The following is a 20,722-nucleotide window of genomic DNA, read 5'->3' as shown; positions in this document are numbered from 1 at the left end:
CAGGATCAAAGTAGAAAATATGATCTTACTACAGGAGAGGTCTGGTTTGCTCATAGAAAAGACCCCAAGTATCAGGGTAATGAATGCTGGGACAGGCTATTATTACAGATTTTTAAGATAATGCAATCACCATGGCCTTGTTGGATGGCTTAAATCAGAGGTTCTCAGTTGGGGTGATTTTGCCCCCAGGGGACATTTGGAAACATTTTTGGTTGTTACAATTGTGAAGGAAGGATTGCTGCTGACATTTACTAGAAGCCAGAAATGCTGCTAAACATCTTTCAAGACACAGGTAGGCCCCCCAAAATAAAGCATAACCTGACCTCAAATGTCAATAGTGTCCTGATTTAACTCTGAACAATGAATAATTAACTAAACTCAGGATCCCTTCCATATTTCCTTAGGAATTTTTTCTTGGTCATTCATTAAAGTAATGCAATAAGATAAAAACAAAACAAAACAAAACAAAACAAAAAAAACGATGGCATAAATAAACTACCAGCTACAAGTACTTAAATTATCCAGAAAAAAAAAAAAAACAGAAAAGACAAATCAGCTAAAATAACAAAATACACAGTTTATAAATGATGACTTTCACTGAGGTATCCCTATGTGTCAAACACTGTGTTTGATGCATTATATATATATATTTTAAAGATTTTATTTATTTAGGGGCACCTGGGTGGCTCAGTTGGTTAAGCGACTGCCTTCAGCTCAGGTCATGATCCTGGCGTCCCGGGATCGAGTCCTGCATCGGGCTCCCTGCTCAGTGGGGCTTCTGCTTCTCCCTCTGACACTCTTCCCTCTCATGCTCTCTATCTTTCATTCTCTCTCTCTCAAATAAATAAATAAAATCTTTAAAAAAATAAAATTAAAAAAAAATTTCTCGTAGTCCGCTATAGCTAACACTTCTGCAAGTACATGTCCTTCATTTGAGTTTTTCTGATCCCCACTCTGGTGTTTCCCATGTAAAAACAACCAGAGGAGGAAAAAACAGACGTGATTTAGACTTGAATCCATTCACATGTTGGGATTTACCAATTACATGCACATGTTATTATTGTAGCATAAATAACAAGCAGGGAGTTAAGCATAGCAAAAACCTTTGGCAACCCTATGCACTAAAGTGGACACTACCCCATTGTTTTCTCTGTTTGTCACTCTATTTTTCATTAATAAATAACACCCCCTTTATATTGGGCAAATGTCTCCTTTTCTCACCAGAAATTTTATTTTGGGAAACTAAATTTTACATACCAATGCTATAGCATACCTCTTACCACAGGGTCAAAGTCCTGTGACATGAGGCAGGTTAAACTCAGCTTCCTACATTTTTATTCAGATCTGAGGAGAGAGAAGTAGATCCTTTGCAGGGACAACACTAGAGATGTGAGCACAGATACTATTAAAGAAAATCAAAATGATGAAAGGACCAACAGAGTCCTGAGAACGTTAAAGTCCTTAATTTAAGCAATCTTTAAGGTTAAATGATATGCAAGTCAATTTCCCCTTACACTTCAAAATGTTTCTATCAGACATCTAGAAATTGAGTATTATTAAGACTAGTTGAATTTAAGCTGAGATGAGATGACATGAGGACAGTAAGGACTCTTTAACACAGGTTCATAAATTTATAATCCCTGTCATGTAGTCATGATCCAGTTAAAATATTGCACTGGTTGGCAACTAAACTATCTAAGGAGAACAGCCCAGAAAAAAAAAAAGCAACAAATGTATATTGTTTTTTTGAATCAATGTATCTCTGATTTTCCAAACAGGAATTATTATTAGATATATTTTACTTTTCTCCCCAAATTAAACACATCTCAAAATATCAAAAAGAAATTTCTTATTTGCCACAGACCTAACAATATCTTACAGTGCAACATGAGAACATACCAATGAGAAAGCAACTTGACACATGGATTATGGACTCAGAACTGATGCGGTGCTGTGTTTCGGATGGTTTCTCTTTGAAGAGTACCTGAGTATGTACGTGGGATGGCTATATTAAATTCTGCCTTAAACTCAGTTAAATCCAATGTAGTCCTAGAATGTCAGGATTGTATATTCCCTCACCTCAGTGAGATGTGAATATATGCATACAAAGAAACCTTACTGTTGTTTATATGACTAACTGATTTGGTTGAGTTATAAGATCATGTGCTATTAAGTGTCTCTGATTTTGTGATCTGTGTGCACAATGCAGTGTTCATATATGCATTTTCCTCCTTGTTAGGCTGTCGTTGTAAACAGGTATCTTAAACTGCAAAATCTGGTAATAAATTTAAAACTTTTAAGAATAAAAAAATACAGTGTGTTTATTTTATAATTATTTCCTTCTCATAGGTTGTACTAAATTTTGTCATCAAACCAAAATTGTTGTTTAAATTATTCCAGACAAATGTCGCTTTCAATTATGAGTAAAAGTTTCAATTAAAACAAAGCCTACAAAAATACATTGTTTGGGGCTCCTGGGTGTCTCAGCCATTAAGCGTCTGCCTTCGGCTCAGGTCATGATCCCAGGGTCCTGGGATCGAGCCCCATGTCAGGCTCTCTGCTCAGCCGGGAGCCTGCTTCCCCCCCACTGACTCCCCCTGCTTGTGTTCTTGCTCTCGTTATCTCTCTCTCTCTCTCTGTGAAAATAAATAAATAAAATCTTTAAAAAAACCCACATTGTTTGATGATGGATATAATATATACATGACATTAATGAAGTCATTTAACTTACTTTGATTTTTATTTTCATTATTTATGTTAGTATAAAATATGGGCATTGACAGATAACTCAAACTTTCCCAGAAGGGTGCAGAGTAGTTAAAAATAATTAAGAAATGGATGAAAATAGAAGGTCATAATACCAAGTACTCCAAAAAATTAGGGTTATATATGATAAGAAATTATTTTTACAGATAGAAACGGCAGTGAATTTTTTTAAAAGAATGGCACCTGGGTGACTCAGTCAGTTGAGCATCTGACTCTTTGGTTTCAGCTCATGGGTCATGGGATTGAGCCCAGTGTGGGGTTCTGTGCTCAGCAGGGAGTCTGCTTGAAGATTCTCTCGCTCTGCCCTTCCCACTAGACCATTCTCCCACCCCCTCTCAAATAAATCTTAAAAAAATAAAAAATAAGGGCGCCTGGGTGGCTCAGTTGGTTAAGCGACTGCCTTCGGCTCAGGTCATGATCCCAGGGTCCTGGGATCGAGTCCCATATCAGGCTCCCTGCTCAGCAGGGAGTCTGCTTCTCCCTCTGACCCTCTTCCCTCTCATGCTCTCTATCTCTCATTCTCTCTCACTCAAATAAATAAATAAAATCTTAAAAAAATAAAAATAAAAAAATAAAAAATAAAAAAACAAATTAAAAGAATGGCAATAAGTAACAAGGGATGTATTTTAGAAGAACACACAAGGAGATGAAAGATTCAGGACAGAAAGTTGAATTTAGCTAACAAGAGAAAAGACCTTGAAGACCTCAAAGTTTGCAATGACTTTAACAATTATACAAACATAAAAGTACTAAGGTGTGGTAGCTTGGGCATACATTTCAACATCTATGGGGTTAACACACTTAAATTTTTATATTAACTATTTCAATGAACATAAAGCTTGAGGAAATTTCTTGTTTATTATGCTTAATAAATACCAAGAACCTATTTAAAATTATGTACTAATGGTCCATAGCCCCTAAACAGTTTCATGCACTGGTAGCAGTGATAATTGGGATATGCTGGAAGGGAAAGATAGGGAAACAGTGGTGCACTTAGTTTTGACAAAAAGATGGAATCACATAAAACTTAGTTTTTCCACTGTGTAAAGTATTCCTCTTGAGTAAACCTGAGGGAGTAACCCGGGAGACATTACTTCCAGAGTGCCCCCTGTTGACTCACTACAGGGATACATGTGCATCTAAGACCACAGCTCATCATACACCTTTGGAAACGAAGAATCCTGGCAAAGTTGACTAAGGAAAAGAGGATGGACTTGCTAACTGGGGTGATCAAAACATTATGAGGGAAGAGTTTATATAGGAAAGGTAAATATAAAAAGGAAGAACAACAAAGATAAGGTGAGACATAGATAGTGGAAGCAAACTAGTTAACTTTTCAGAAGTTAATAATTTCTTAAATATTATAAATAAACAAGTATCTTTCTAGGATACACATGCATACAAATATATCAATAATTAATTCCAAGTGTGTCTCTCTACATATACTTTAAGATATATCTTAAAATATATAAAATATATAATAAAATCTATACATTTTTAAGACTAAAAAAACAACAAAAAAAAAACCCCACAACTCAACATGAGTTCATACTGATACCTCCAATTCCAATCCAACATCTCAGGATTCTTTTTTTTTTTTTTAAAGATTTTATTTATTTGACAGAGAGAGACAACAGCGAGAGAGGGAACACAAGCAGGGGGAGTGGGAGAGGGAGAAGCAGGCCTCCCGCGGAGCAGGGAGCCCGATGCGGGGCTCAATCCAGGGACCCTGGGTCCATGACCTGTGCTGAAGGCAGACGCTTAACCGACTGAGCCACCTAGGCGTCCCCAACATCTCAGGATTCTTTCCAGCCTCCCATTTTCCATGTTTGTAAGCACTTTCTCCAACAATAAGAAACATAGATTTACTTATATGATCACCCTATTTTCTTAATTGCCCAAGAGAACAATCTCACAGCTTCCTAGCCATCTCTTCAGCATAGAAATTCCAGGAACATTCCCCGCTAAATACTCCACACTTCCATGCTATATTACAAAGTGCAAACTTTGTCTATCCACCACCGTGCAGTGGATCCACTACCTTTGGGCCAAGGAGGGGAAGAAAGGAACCCAACTTTTTTTTTTTTCCCTGTAGCTCCACTAATTACTAAGAGAAGAGTGCTGGAATCTTACGATGTATGAGTGAGATTTGATAATGTCTCCCTGTAGAAACTGCTTTACAGATCTTGAAACCATTTTATTATATACATACAAGACAGAATTTATTCTATTAGATTTTCCAGATGAATTAACATGATAATCATTTTGTAGTAATCCTTTTCATCTTCTGTGACTTTTATTGGGAAATCTAGTTTTTCTGACACTGTAGAGCTATCCTACTATTTTGTAGTATTGGAAGACAAGTCCCTACGTGTTTCCGTACATCTTAGGAGCAGAGGCATTTGATAGCCTTTTGTTTGGTATCGTATCTTCAATTTTGTTTGTATGGTAATATCCTTGCAAGGTAGAGATAATTCTGCCTCCTATCTGGAAGAAAGGGCAGATTTGTTTGCTTCCCAGTAAAATAAAAATAATGTTTCCCATTAAGCAAAGTTTGAGCAGGCTTGTTTGCAGCCCATTATGAAATATATAGATTTCTTTAGCTGTGATACAAACCCAATGTGTGTGGAACATCCAACTGGGTTACTCTGCATTGCCCTGTGGGACTTATGAGGAAAGGAGAATTGATGCAAATATAAACATTGTTCTCCTTGTCTCATAAGTAATAAGTTGCTTTGTCTCTGACCCGGGAGTCTTAGGTCTTCTGTCAGTATTCATAAACTATGGCATGTATCTTCATGTAGGGTAAAAAATCTCAGACCTTTCACAGTTCTTTTGACAATGAGGATGGGATGCTTACAGAGCTATGGCTTTCTGGAAGTGAAAGGACACTAAGCCCCTTGGACCAGATCAGAAGATATGAGAAGATTGTCCATGATCCAATAGCGAATGTTCTGACTACTCTCACCTGAGTCATGAACCAAAAGTGGAAAAAGGATCACCCACTGTTCTATATGCTATTGAAAGTTCTGAGCCTGAGCAGCAAGAAGTAGGATTGGCTGAAACTGTTCAAATAGTGCTTTGGTTATTGCTCACTAGCCTCCAGGCAGGAAGAGGAATGTAGTGTTATCTTGATATTAGGGTCATAGTTTCTCTATTTCCAAATGAGACAGGGCCCATGCACACTCATCCAAATGTACTGAAGAACTTTGGGGTAGGTGAGATATTCAAAATTTTGTGGCTATGTTGGATGCAAGCACCATCCGTCATGCCCGGTTCTGTTGGGAAAGCTGAACTTAGATTCAACTGATGGGGTTTGGGCATACTTACAATATGGAAGGTGAGCCAACATGACCTTTCTTGTAGGGATTATTGGACCAATTCAGTGCATGTTGCTGTTGCTTCTACATCTAAATGTGTAGTAGGTATTGATGTGCTATATGTTTATACTTTGCTGTCTGATAAGTGTCAAGAGGGATCCAAGAGCCAACAATTTTCCAGTGGGAAAAACTTCTTGCCATTTGCCACCAGTGGGTACTTATAAACTCTAATGTTTCTTATACAGATGATGTCCTGTTTTTGGAAAGTCAGAAGCTTCAGTCCCAAAGACTCTGACTGCAATATTATACTTCTGTCAACAAGAATGGCTGAATGAACTCCTGATGAAATTCAGAAGCCCATTTGCTAAGTAAAGTTTTTTTAGGACTATTTGGGTAGATTCACAATGCTCAGTCTCACTCATAGTGAAGGAAGATTGTTATCTCTTTGGTCATCACTGCCAAAAAGCAGTCCCAGCACCTAACTGGGCTTTTTGGGTATTGAAAAGAGTATACTCCTCCCTTAGACATTTTACTTCTTCATTTATATCAGCCAAATCAACAGGCTTATTTGAAGCTGTCCAACAAGCTGTGTCATACTCTTGACCTTTAGGGCCACTACCTTAAAGAACCTTTTCAGCTATAACTCTCTGTTGGTACTTTTTTCAGGTCATGCTGTTCCTATTCCAGTTCCATCTGCTGACTCTGGCTATGTCATTTTGTTCTGTGAAACCAACATGCATCATATGTTTGACTTTTTGGACTATTTGTAGCCTGACAACAGCGCAGCTTTTATCATAAAGTCACTAAACAGACTGACAAGTAAGGTAACTAACAGACCTTCTATGTCCCTTTACTGTCCACGGGCATCTGATACTGTAAGCATTGGTATGGTCTCTTCAAAAATCTCAAAAAGGTTTCGAACTCTGCCTTCCTCACTTTAGCAAAGCAGTTTGGTCACTGAATTTTGCTGTCTCCAGAAAGGAAACTTACCCTCTCAGCTGGTCCCTTACTAATTAACAGGATGAAAAGAGGTTATAGATACCTTTTTTCAAATATTCAGGCTTTTTCTTTCCTTCTTCCAACAGCAACGTCAGGCTGGCCTTTGTTGCTGTACCCCTGCAGATGACAGCCTGTCCAAAGGGGACCTTGGAAATTCAAGCTTAATTCTGACTCAGCCATCTGGATTGTCTTGTTGTATTAACATGGTCCTGGATCACACTGCTCACTAAGTCCCCTGACGGTAGTCCATGCAGCTAGAAGTTGGGAACACGATGTGTTTCTCTTTTACTTCCCTTGTCCCTGCTGGACTGGACTCTTATAGGTGAAATATTTATGTATAGAGTTTAGGGGTTAAGAGGAAGAAATGCGGAATTTTACTTTCTGTAATGGGGCACACTAATTTTGTGTTTATGGAGGGAGAGCAACAACCTCAGCACAAAGGGAGGGAACACCTTAGACCCTGAGAGAAATGGCAGAGGGAGAGAAATTAATGATCTTTTGTCTTTCAGAGCCACCCTTATTTCCTCCTCAAGGAATGTGCCCTTGTATGGTTTTCCCAAAGTGTTACAAATGCTTAAACTTAACTGCTAGATTTTCCTTTCCCTAGACATTTCCTTCTCTACTCTGCTTAACCTAACTGAGTCTATCAGAAAGATAAAGGAATGGCACCAGCTCCTCAACCTCCCACGCAAAGCACCTGCCAATACCTCCCGAAGTCTTTCTCATCTCCATTCTCATGCAGTGAGATGGCTCAATACCATCAGTTGGTTGCTTCGAAAAATAGGACAGGTTGGACAGACTGCTTTCCAGCATCACTCCAAAAACAAGGAGTAGAATCAATTATTCTAATTCAATTGGAAAATCAAGCATCTTCTGGTGGGCTGGAAGGTCACATTTGATGTACTATCAATCTGTGTCCCCAGAAAAAATGTAGTTCTTACTTGCAGGTCACAGCAGTTTTAATAATATTTTGTTTTCAGGGCACCATGTGCACTGCTGGGACAGTTCTCTTAAATGGCCAAAAAGCCATTTCGATGGCTTTCCATGGAAATAGATTTCCATTCCAAATGGAATCTAGGCATGAATATGCCTCCATACAGAAAAGATGGTGATTTGCACCTCAGCAGTGGTCTAAGAGAACTTCACCTGTTTAGGAAGCAACACCAGTAGATCAGGTAGCTCTCAGGAAACTGACATCTCTCCTAAATGAATCTATACGTAGTTATTCAGTTCCACGTGGCATACTGGACGCATTTTTTATGAGCACCTTCAAGAATTTCTCTCTATAACACAAAGTACCCTATTAGAAAGAATCTTAAGTAATCAATGATACCACATTGTTCCTAGAAGGCATTCAGGTCACCCTCAACTCAAGTGGGAGTCTGTGCAATCACTAAAGCATCCTGCTATACCTGGATTAAATCCTCAAGCCAAGTACAAAGACTAAGAGAGAAAATTGAGGCAAAAGCCACCTAGATTTCTAAGGTAAACCTTGGTGATTTATGGGGTTTGTTCAGGTGGTTGGGCCAGGACCCCAGAGCAGGAAGGGAGACATTGTTGAGGTAAATATTGTATTAGATTGGTTTCATTCTTCTGCTTGGAGCTTCCCTGCTGTTAGCCTTAAATAAATGCTGCATGAGACAAATTGAGTGGATTTGGTCCCAACATCTGTTGATCATGTTAGTTGGAATGGTTGATGGAGCGGTGTATCTACAGGTAAATTCTCTGGAAGCCAAAAAGATGTGGAAATGAGAAATAAGGTATTGTTTGGAGGTAAGTCTCCATGGGTCACTCATATTTCTGCATATCTTGCAATCAGAGGTCTTGGCTGTTTTGTTCTGTACAATCTTTTCAAGGATTTTTGTGCAGAAAATTTGGACAATATTTTCTCCTGAAATACTTGTTTTGAATTTTTTAAAATTTTCTTTCAATATTTTAAGTGTACTTTTAAAATCCCATTAATCTTTTGAGATAATTTTTGTTGGTGTAATGATATAATATTTTAAACTTTTTTGGTCTGGTTAGATTTTATTTTGTTAATCTGTCATTTTACTACAATGTGTCGAGATTTGAATTTCTTATTTACCTTATTTATCTTGTACACATTGTAATGTATTTCCTGTATTGTGAATTCATGCCTTTCAACATTTCTGGAAAATGTTCAATTTTTCTTTTATTCTTCTTCTCCACCTTATTATTTCTGGTTTCTCCTTTTATATTTCAGAACAATTTTTTTATACCTTTTCATTCTACTTTCTATTCTTTATTTTCCTTTTTGGATCATTTTTCTGAAGTATTTTCTGAAATATCTGAGCTGTTTTTCTGAAATACACACAAACATATATAATTACATATATAACAGTTTATGCTTCTTACATATATTTTCTGTTTTATACATGTAAGTCTATATTCACATACACACATATACTGTAGGTCATTAATTCTCTTCATGTAATCTAATATTTAATCTACCCATTTAATTTTAATTAAAAATTTTTATTTTATGTGAATGAATTATATTTGGTTCTTTTACAAATTTAATATTTTTTGAAATTATATTGGTTTTGTTTGTATATTTCAAAATCACTTTAAGTCTTCTGGTTCCATACAAATTTTAGGATTATTTGTTCCATTTCTTTGAAAAAAGTGGATGGTATTTTGATGGGGATTGCACTGAATGTGTAGATTGCTTTAGGTAGCATTGACATCTTCACAATGTTTGTTCTTCCAATCCATGAGCATGGAACGTTTTTCCATTTCTTCATGTCTGAAGAGACCCCGAATAGCCAGAGGAATGTTGAAAAAGAAAAGCAAAGCTGGTGGCATCACAATTCCGGACTTCCAGCTGTATTACAAAGCTGTCATCATCAAGACAGTATGGTAGTGGCAAAAATCAGACACATAGATCAATGAAACAGAATCGAGAGCCCAGAAATGGACCCTCAACTCTATGGTCAACTCATCTTTGACAAAGCAGGAAAGAATGTCCAATGGAAAAAAGACAGTCTCTTCAACAAATGGTGTTGGGAAAATTGGACAGCCACATGCAGAAGAATGAAACTGGACCATTTCCTTACACCACACACAAAAATAGACTCCAAATGGTTGAAAGACCTAAATGTGAGACAGGAGTCCATCAAAATCCTAAAGAAGAACACAAGCAGCAACCTCTTTGACCTCGGCCACAGCAACTTCTTCCTAGAAACATCACCAAAGGCAAGGGAAGCAAGGGCAAAAATGAACTATTGGGATTTCATCAAGATAAAAAGCTTTTGCACAACAAAAGAAACAGTCCACAAAACCAAAAGACAACCGACAGAATGGGAGAAAATATTTGCAAATGACATATCAGATAAAGGGCTAGTATCCAAAATCTATAAAGAACTTCTTAAGCTCAACACCCAAAGAACAAATGATCCAATCAAGAAATGGGCAGAAGACATGAACAGACATTTTTCCAAAGAAGACATCCAAACGGCCAACAGACACATGAAAAAGTGGTCAACATCGCTCAACATCAGGGAAATCCAAATCAAAACCTCAATGAGATACCACCTTACACCAGTCAGAATGGCTAAAATGAACAAGTCAGGAAACAACAGTTGTTGGTGGGGATGCGGAGAAAGGGGAACCGTCCTACACTGTTGGTGGGAATGCAAGCTGGTGCAGCCACTCTGGAAAACAGTATGGAGGTTCCTCAAAAAGTTGAAAATAGAGCTACCATACGATCCAGAAATTGCACTACTGGGTATTTACCACAAAGATATAAATGTAGGGATCCGAAGGGGTACGTGCACCCCAATGTTTATAGCAGCAATGTCCACAATAACTCAACTGTGGAAAGAGCCAAGTTGTCCATTGACAGATGAATGGATGAAGAAGATGTGGTATATATACACAACAGAATATTATGCAGCCATCAAAAGGAATGAGATCTTGCCATTTGCAACAACATGGATGGAACTGGAGGGTGTGATGCTCAGTGAAATAAGTCAATCAGAGAAAGACATGTATCATATGACCTCATTGATATGAGGAATTCTTAATCTCAGGAAACAAACTGAGGGTTGCTGGAGTGGTGGGGGGTGGGAGGGATGGGGTGGCTGGGTGATAGGCATTGGGGAGGGTATGTGCTATGGTGAGCGCTGTGAATTGTGCAAGACTGTTGAATCACAGATCTGTACCTCTGAAACAAATAATGCAATATATGTTAAGAAAAACAAAAAGAAGAAGATAGCAGGAGGGGAAGAAGGAAGGGGAGTAATCAGGAGGAGATGAACCATGAGAGACGATGGACTCTGAAAAACAAACTGAGGGTTCTAGAGGGGAAGGGGGTGGGGGGATGGGTTAGCCTGGTGATGGGTATTAAAGAGGGCACGTTCTGCATGGAGCACTGGGTGTTATGCACAAACAATGAATCATGGAACACTACATCAAAAACTAACGATGTAATGTATGGTGATTAACATAACAATAAAAAATTTAAAGAAAAAATCACTTTAAGTCTTTAAACATTTCACACATTAAAAATATTTTACATAGTATTTGTATGTTTCAATATACCTAATTGTTTGTCTGATGATTTTAGTATTTTGGATATCTGAAACTTAAACATGGTTATGCTATTATTGTTTTTGTCATTGTTCACTCTTGCTCGTGTTGTCTTTTCTCATTTTGTTTATTGGTTTATTTCTGTTATATAAGCATGTCACTTCCATTTATAATATTTATTTACTTTTGTGTGAGCAAAGAGTTGGCAAAATAAAATCTGGGGAATCCTTAGGATCTTGAATTACCAATACTTTTCTACAGAAAGAATTTATGTTGGGGTTCCAAATATCAAGAATACTGCCTACATGAAAGTCCCTAAATTTTACTTCTTATCCTGGAGCTTTCCTGACCTCTGTTTGGAGGTAATGTAATCCAAAATCCCAGATGCATAAAGAGCAGGTTCAAAGGTATAAATATTATACCATAATAATAGCCTTATTACCCAAAGCTACTTCAGAGAGAAATAGGCTACTTTTCATATTCTTAGCTCTCAATGACAGATACTTTCCGCTTCATTTTTACTGGGGGTATAGCTGTTTAGGTGATCTTCTAATTCGTATACATCACAATATTTTCATGTAAAACCTACTGTAACATTCTTTTGCAAGGTGCTCATCTTCAAATTTCCTGATTCTAGCTATTGATTGTCTTTTTTTTTCTAGTTTCTATATTATAATTTCTTGCCTCCCAGTTTCAGTTTGCTTTTGTTTAATTGACTTGCTTCAGATGCAATAGGATATTTAATCCATTGCTAATTCACATAATAAAGCTAATTTCCTTGGTAAGTACCTTTAGGGTGGTGGGAAATTAAAGGACATTACAACATACAGTGATCATAGAGTATTGTGGGAAAATACAAATTTGCCCATGTAGTCACTGAAAAAGATATGGCAGCCACATACCACTGGATCAAAATCTTTTAGATTTAGATTTATTGATTATCAATATTTCAAAGACAAATGTGTGAAACAAATATAGATTTGCCAACTTTTCATCTTCCTAAGGCCTTAAAAATAATTAAATAAATTAGTAAAATTACAAAAAAACCTATAATATCACTTGAGTTTTGTGCAAGGCCACTATAGCACAGTCACTAACACAAACATAAAAAGGTTAAAATCTCAAAATCACATTAAAATATAAATTTAGAAGTTAGTTAAAACTTTATCCTACACTCATTGAATGGCAGCTACCAACATATATAACTCAAGAGTCTTAAACAAGCCAAGAAAGTATGCCTATGTTTATGTTAAGGTTAAAGAAAGAGTGGTATAACATAATCAATAGAGCAATCTCCTGGAGAAGAAGGGACAGATATTTGGAGTATGGAGAGAGATTAGAGCACTAACATTCAAAAATACAGTGTGCTCGCTTAACTTCAACAAGTCACCTTCCAAAGATAATTATGGTATTAGAGTATATTGTAGTAGAAAATAAAAATGAAGTTAAATTTCTTCAATATAATACAAATTGCAGAAAAATGATTTAGTGAGTGAAACAATTTAGAAGCAAGGCAAAAATGTCCATTGCCATAGCAATAACATGTTGCATTATTTATAACTGAGAAGGTGGAAGAATTATCTGAATATTTAACAATAGAAGCAGTTAGTTTGTTCTAACAATCCTTTTATAGACATGGCACATGGTTTTCATGTTTAAACCTAATTTCCTTAATTTTCCTTTTTCTTTTTGGAAAACAAAAATCATTCATCACTATAAATTATTTCCCTTACCTTTCTGTGTGCATTTAAATACACTAATAATATGAATGAGTATATATAAATGCTAAATGCTCAACACTTTATATTCCATACATATAGAATATTCTGAGAAGAAAATAAATCCAGGATTGAAGAACAAAATAATTAGAATTTATTTTTACTCAAAGTTTTCCTTATGAAATTTCCTTATGAAAACTCAGTGATTATTTATAAATAACTTGGTCTTATTCAGCTGATTAAGAAATTATATTTCACCTTTATTTGGTAATGATATTTAACCCAAACATGTAATATTAACAGAAGAAGAACATATTAGTTAGTTTCTCCTGAATGAATATTTTTTTGGTTAACAAGAAAATTACATTGGAAGTTCACCCTCAGTTGACCTCCAGGGAAATAATTGATGTCCATAGCATGCTAAACACTGAACACTAATAAATGATTCCAAACTTCCTCATTTCTGTAAGCTGAGTTTTATGTTTACCACCACTTCACTTTTTTCGTTCCTAAAGTCTGTTCCAATAAAAGTTAATATCATAATTATATAATTTAACTAAATATGACTTAATATCTTAAGTATCTGTGCATAATACAGGGTTGGGTTTCCCTGAAAACAATGTTGAATGTCTCGGATCCAATGAAGGTGAATATTCTTTACAAAGTTCATATCCAAATAAATATGTACAAAAAAATTCTAAAAGACTGGGAATTGAGTTTTGTAAAAATTAAATAATATTCTACCCATGAGGTTATCTTTTAGACTCTTGCTCCATTTTAAGTGAAAATTTAGGAATTCACTTATTTCCCAACAACTGAAGACAACAGAAGTTGCATTTTGTGCTTTGATATACGCTGATGTGGTAGGAATGGGGAGTGTTGGAAGCCAAATCAATGTAAGGACAGGAAAGCTTTAGAACTCCCCACAAATATAGACATTTATCTTACAGAACATGATATCTTATCAGGCACCTGCATACTGTGTAGAAGTTTGTACTAGATGTCCTATTGAGTTCCTTTCAAATCTGAGATTTTATGATAAAGTTCAGTCATATTATTTCCTCTAATGTTCAGTGGTCTATTAAGAGCTTCTCCCAGTCAGTGGTTCTGTTAACATGCTGTAGTTATAATCTTGATTAAGCTGGCATACCTAAGCCAAAAATACAACTTAGCCTACACTGAAAAGCAGTTCAAATAGAAACAGTGTACATCTATTTCTGAAGGTTGATCTTAAGATTACCTCAGCTTAGACAAAGTATTCAGAGGAAGGTACAGGACAATTAAATACTAAATATTAATAGATGCAACACATCAAAATGGTGAGGTGTCAAGAAATTAGTTATCTTTTAAAATGTACAGAGGGCTACTAGAATTAGCAACTATTATTAAGAGAAAGTAATAGAATACCTCAAATATTGACAAAATAAAGAAAAAATAAGACATAACAGTAATATGTTGAAACAAAAAGTAAATGCTTCCCCATTAATGTTATTGTTGGTCTAGTTTATTAAAAAACATAAGAATTCAAAAGTAATCTGTAGGGATGCAGTAATCTGAAGGGATGCAACAGTGGTTCTCAACTATGCCCACACATAAAAATCACCCAAGGAGCTTTTAAAATTCAGATTCACAGGATCCCATCCCAAAACAATTTAAATAGCATGTCTGTAGCCAGAGTTGGAAGGTCCAGTATAAAATGGTTAAGCTTTCTACTTGCCTTCCCTCAAAACACACACACACACACACACACACACACACACACACACACACACGCAATTTGTTATAAACGGTGTTAGTTCCCAAAGAATTCACCATTATTAAGCTCAGTTGCCAAGCAGAGCATGACTAAATATGAAAAAAAAAAAGTTCAAAATCATCCAGTGTGTTGTCCCCAGGGAGTTTATATTACCGATGCCATGCTGAGTTCTAAAACATTAATATTATTTATTGACTTCTTCCCAGCAAATGTAATATCCAGTTCACACCAGTCAGTGAAAAATATATCCATGGTTTAATATGGATACTATATTGGAGAACAATTCCTAGTTCTTACTGAAGCAATACAATCAAAATAGACTTTGCCTGAAGTAAAGAGACAAAGACCTTTATCTTTTGTGTCAATTTCAGGAACAATTACCTCTCAAATAACCTTGAACAGACTTATATTTTTATTTTTCTGGCATTGCTGAATTTAAAAGAATTCAGAAAACATTTGTTCTTTTAAAAAGAAAGATGAACTAGGATTCTATAAAAAGTTGCAATCGTTTTTCTTAACAGGAAAAATCAGATGTTACAAAAATAGTTCTCATAAAAAAATCACAAAAGTCCCAATATTTTTTCAAGTAAATCAATTTTTTCACAATTTTTCATCCGTTCCTTTGTCTTCTTGTGTATACATTTTTAAAATACTCTGCTGAGGATTTCTAGACAAGCTGACAAGTTCAGAGCTTGAACTCCAATAAAATAATTATTCCAAATTGGTCACACTGTGTAATGAGATGTACTTTCCAAAATTATATCTTAGGGCATTTGACTGAAGTCTTCCTTTGGATACCTTGTGGTAACCTTTTTCTCACCCCATCCCTCAACTCCTGCACCTGTTATACTTTGTAATGACCTCATCTCCAATTAAGTTGTACAATGGAAACATGATTTCTAATTTCCTCTCCATAAATTGAGCCAAAGGTAATGAGGAAACATTGTGGAGCTAAAATAGAACCTGAAGGAAGATTATTTGTAGTAGTAAAACAAACAAACAACTGTATATGCAAGGGAACCAAAATACAGAAAAATGATTGGAAGACCAGGAGAGGAAGACTGGGCTTCCATCCTGGATGTAAGGTCCCACACTCTGGGCTGATATTATCTGGCTTCTGGCCAGTATTTAACATATCAGGAATACTTAGCTGAGGGATTGGAAACCTCAGGTAAGGAGCTTCAAGGACCATACTAAACCTAGAATTTGGAGTTCACCATTCCTGTGAATTCAAATGCCCATGAGTCCCCCAAAGCTGTTTAAATATTTCCCCCTGTCAGAATTTGCTAAGCCTATTGACAAAGTTGAGTAAGCCAAGAGCCAAAATAAATATCTGTGACCCCTGCACCAATCTTCTGTTTTCATCTCTGGTAAGTAGATGCTGGAGAAATAATAAAATTACCATTTCAAGAAGGCATTTGTTTCTGTGGTCTTTGTTTTGATCCAATATCTAAATAGCCTAGGGCAATACTTTGTTTTAGGGAAAAGGGGAAAAAATGATAAGCGTCTTATTTTGAATTTCCAATCCTATAAACTTTTTAAAAAGTATTATTAAGGGTTGTTTAGTATAAGTTCTTACTGGGCTAAGATCTCCATTTAGTTTGCATTGTTTTATACAGCTCAGCCTCACTGCTCTAAGATTAGTATTGGTGGTCCAAAGTGGAAAACTCACCAAGTTAAATTAGAATCAGTAGAAATGAGGATGGTGATTTGGGATTTACTAAAAGTTCATATTCATTTGAACCACATACTTTCCACATCTTTTTTGTCAAGGCATGCATTGAAAGTGATACATATGCAAAGAAATATTAAAACAATAATTCAATGGTTTATTATTCAATGGATTACTCAGAATGGTTACAATTCAGTGGATTACTTAGAATGGCTTTATTAACAGTATTAATAAAACCATATGATTTGTAAGTTGGGGGGCTTCGAGGATGCTTAGTACAAAGAAGAATGGGGAAACCCCATGGAATTGGAAATATATGTGAATTAATCTACTTATGATAGGTATATTTAATCTTGGGTGGGAATATGATTGCATTTCTCCAAAATCATCAAACAAGGCCTCCTGTCTGGTTCCAAAAGGAAGAAATCACTCATGATTATGTTTGTGTTCTGTGAAACTAAATTCTAACAGAACTGATCACCAACTAGGAACATCCTTAAGAGACCCCCAAACAAACAGGTGGTAGACTAATGTTAGCACGCTCCAGGGACACTCTGGACACAAACATACTAGTACCTCTAGCACATACACTTCTAATGTTGAGAAAGACAGGCTTATCCTAGCTAGATGCCGGTAAAAATTACAGTCTCTCCCTTGATTCAACCTGTTCAACCATCAGTGTACATCGAGTACAATTAAGATTAAAATTTGCTTGCCATGTAGCTCTACCCACCAATTTGAATATTACAATGTGCAACCTTTGTTGTCATTGAATAAATCAGTATCATGATTTACACATTATCATGTAGGATTTGATAATATGAGATAGATTCATTCTCCCTTGTGCCAAAGGCATGAATTTTCTTAACTTTCAAAGCTGAGATTCTGGACCATGGTAAATTCATCAAGATCAAGGTCATATTGAAATGACCAGTAACAGTCTCCATTCTCTCCTAGCAATACACACCTTTAAAACCTCAGCAAATTATCACATTGCAGCTTCACCAAGATAACACAGTACTTAGCACCAAATAAGTACTATGCATATATTTATTGACTGGATGAATCTATTTTATCATTGCAGTGCTATTGTTAAGATTAGTGATTATAAATACAAGTGTATCTTGTGAGGACATATTTACTAGGAGAAGGGATGGTTCATAAAAAGGTATCTACAAAACAAAATGTTCAGGTAACTAAAATTTTTTGGAACTCCCCTTGCAGTAAGCAAACTCAGATATGAACTGAAGTAAAATTATTTTGTAGTTTTCATGTATTCTATTTAATGTGAATATTCATCTTGTTCCTTAGTAAGATATTAATATGTTTAATAAAAGGGAAAGGTCCCAATGGGGACAGAGTACAATGTTATATTATCTTTTTAAAAAAAGATATAATTTTTAAAAATCTAATTTCATAAATTTATCTGGCCCCAAAATTTCATGTAAGAGCTTGTGATACTACATTCCTTCCTGTCACATAATCAAAGAAAATTTATCACTGTCTTATTAGGTAAAGGTCTTAAAAATCTCCTATATAACTGAATAATATGGGACACCAAAAAAGAGGCAGAATAATGTAGAGGAGAGAATAGAGACACAAAATCAGAGATGGCAACAAATCTTGATTTCTATGTCAGTAAATATGTGAAATTTGCTATATCTTTCTGATCTTTGGTTTTCTCATTTGTTAAAAGGAATTTTTAGAGGCTTTTTAGTAATACTATTGGAAATAACATATGAGATAAAAGAAGTAATGATAATGACAAATGGTAGCTGCTATTGTTGTTATAATGATAATAATTGTTAACATTATGGTATGACATGGTTACATTTCTGACCTCTTTCATAGCAACAACAAACAAAATGTTGCTTTTAACTGTTCAGAGTGTTCATAACTTTAGTATTTCAAATTTTAAAAATTCTGATATAGGAGAAACCAATACACATTAAATCAGATTCCAAACCAGTGAGATTATTTGCATTGTTTTAAAAGCTAAATAAATTATTTGGATGACTACATGAGAGAACTAATAATTTCATTCATTTTCTGGTAAATACGCATTACATGTTTCATACGAAATGACTATAATTGTCTTTACCTGAGAAGAGTAGGTATGACCATCTGAACCACACACAGGGTTGGTATAGACCACTGGGCACTGCTTGCAGGTGGATGATACGGGACCCCTCCGTTGCTTATGGCCTACTCCTGCATCTTTCATGCTGTTAAAACAACAACAATAACCATACTTAGTGAATTTTTTAAAATACATAAATTGATATTAACGCCAGGCCTTTTCTTTATGTCATTCCAACTCCTGAAGGTGAATTATATATTTTTTAAATTTTTTATTGTTATGTTAATTACCATATATTACATCATTAGTTTTTGATGTAGTGTTCCATGATTCATTGTTTGTGCATAACACTCAATGCTCCACGCAGAATGTGCCCTCTTTAATACCCATCACCAGGCTAACCCATCCCCCTACCCTCCTCCCCTCTAGAACCCTCAGTTGTTTTTCAGAGTCCATCGTCTCTCATGGTTCATCTCCCCGTCCGATTTACTCCCCTTCATTCTTCCCCTCCTGCTATCTTCTTCTTTTTCTTTTTTCTTAACATATGTTGCATTATTTGTTTCAGAAGTACAGATATGTGATTCAACAGTCTTGCACAATTCACAGCGCTCACCATAGCACATACCCTCCCCAATGTCTATCACCCAGCCACGCCATCCCTCCCAGCCTCCACCACTCCAGCAACACTCAGTTTGTTTTTGAAGGCAAATTATAAACAGTAAACTCCATGCTCATTTTTAATGCATTAATCAATATGGTATTCTTCATTATAATCTTTTATTTCATATATCAAGATTTTCCCATAATAAGATAAGAATATATTCTTTTGAAATATTCTGCTGGTCACATAGTTATGTTTCATGATACAGATTTTTTGTTTTAATTTGCAGCTGTGATGTATTTTTGATAATCCCTGAAACAGAAGCAACAATTGCTTGGCAATGAAGAACTATTCCATTAAGAAGAGTAACTGAAAAGAACACCTAATTTCCCAGGTATACCCAATGTACCTGAAAATAAGAGAAGCTTATTTTGAGAGAAAACAACAATAAAGAACTTTTCCAGCAGTGACTAAAATTTAGAAAGCCAAATTAGTAGGTTAGTGATAGCCAACCCTCTTTTTATTATGTAGAAATACCTCAAATAGATCCATTTTGAGGCTTTGATTTAGAATAACTTGGGAAAACCCATTCTTTTCCGTTACCGACACTTAGAATTATTTGTTTTTCCACTTTGTAATCAAACTGCTTATTGCCTTGCCTATTTGTGTGAACGGTTTACATACAGAGGGTAAAGTGCTAAAAAATAAGAAGCAAAATAACAGGGAATCTATTCAAAAACATTTAATATTTAGAAATTCTTTAATAAATCAGTACTCATTCATTAAAATTGTTTGTAGAGAGAGTAATTTGATGTGTCTACTGTGATGAGAAAAGACGTTTTACTTGAAACATTTGCTTCTGTTTGCTTTTCATTTTTTTCATGAATAAGCAAAACTACAAAAAAGTAATCCTGAAATATTATTAAGAAATATAGTAATATTTTTATTATAGGGGAAGAAGTTCAAACTATGTGTTTGAAATTTTAATAAAATTTGGATAGACATTGAGAAAAAGGTTTTTTATCCTCTCTTCCTCTCCCCCCCAACCCTGCTTCTCTCAAAGATTTTTCATGAAACTATCATAGCTCTTAACACTTCTCTTAATGTCAATTTTGTAAATTTTGCCAAAAGACTGCTTTAAAATTTTGTCTGGCCACAGAGTTCATGTGATAAGAATAAAATGGGAAAAATAACCATGCTGCTATTACTAATTAAATAACTGGTACAAAATTCTAATGGGAATTAAAACAATAATTGGA

The 20,722-nt window shown here is 35.5% G+C and overlaps 1 protein-coding gene across 7 annotated transcripts in view; it reads right to left on the bottom strand.

The window, feature by feature from the left end:
* SPOCK3 (SPARC (osteonectin), cwcv and kazal like domains proteoglycan 3) overlaps positions 1-20,722 on the bottom strand; it is a 458,737-nt gene that overhangs the window by 150,917 nt on the left and 287,098 nt on the right. For 6 of the 7 annotated variants that reach the window (XM_088019553.1, XM_028104387.1, XM_088019552.1 and 3 more), the window contains one exon: positions 18,884-19,007. The exons of the other annotated variant lie outside the window; for it this stretch is intronic. In XM_088019553.1, the coding sequence (XP_087875679.1) occupies positions 18,884-19,007 (124 nt within the window). The remainder of the gene's footprint in view (positions 1-18,883; positions 19,008-20,722) is intronic. 7 annotated transcript variants of the gene reach the window in all.

This window comes from Eumetopias jubatus, unplaced genomic scaffold, assembly GCF_037043125.1.
Source record: "Eumetopias jubatus isolate StellerSeaLion01/CBP00866 unplaced genomic scaffold, mEumJub1_p1.0 scaffold_2, whole genome shotgun sequence".
In the NCBI taxonomy this organism is placed as follows: Eukaryota; Metazoa; Chordata; class Mammalia; order Carnivora; family Otariidae; genus Eumetopias; species Eumetopias jubatus.
This window is presented reverse-complemented; position numbering and strand designations above follow the sequence as displayed.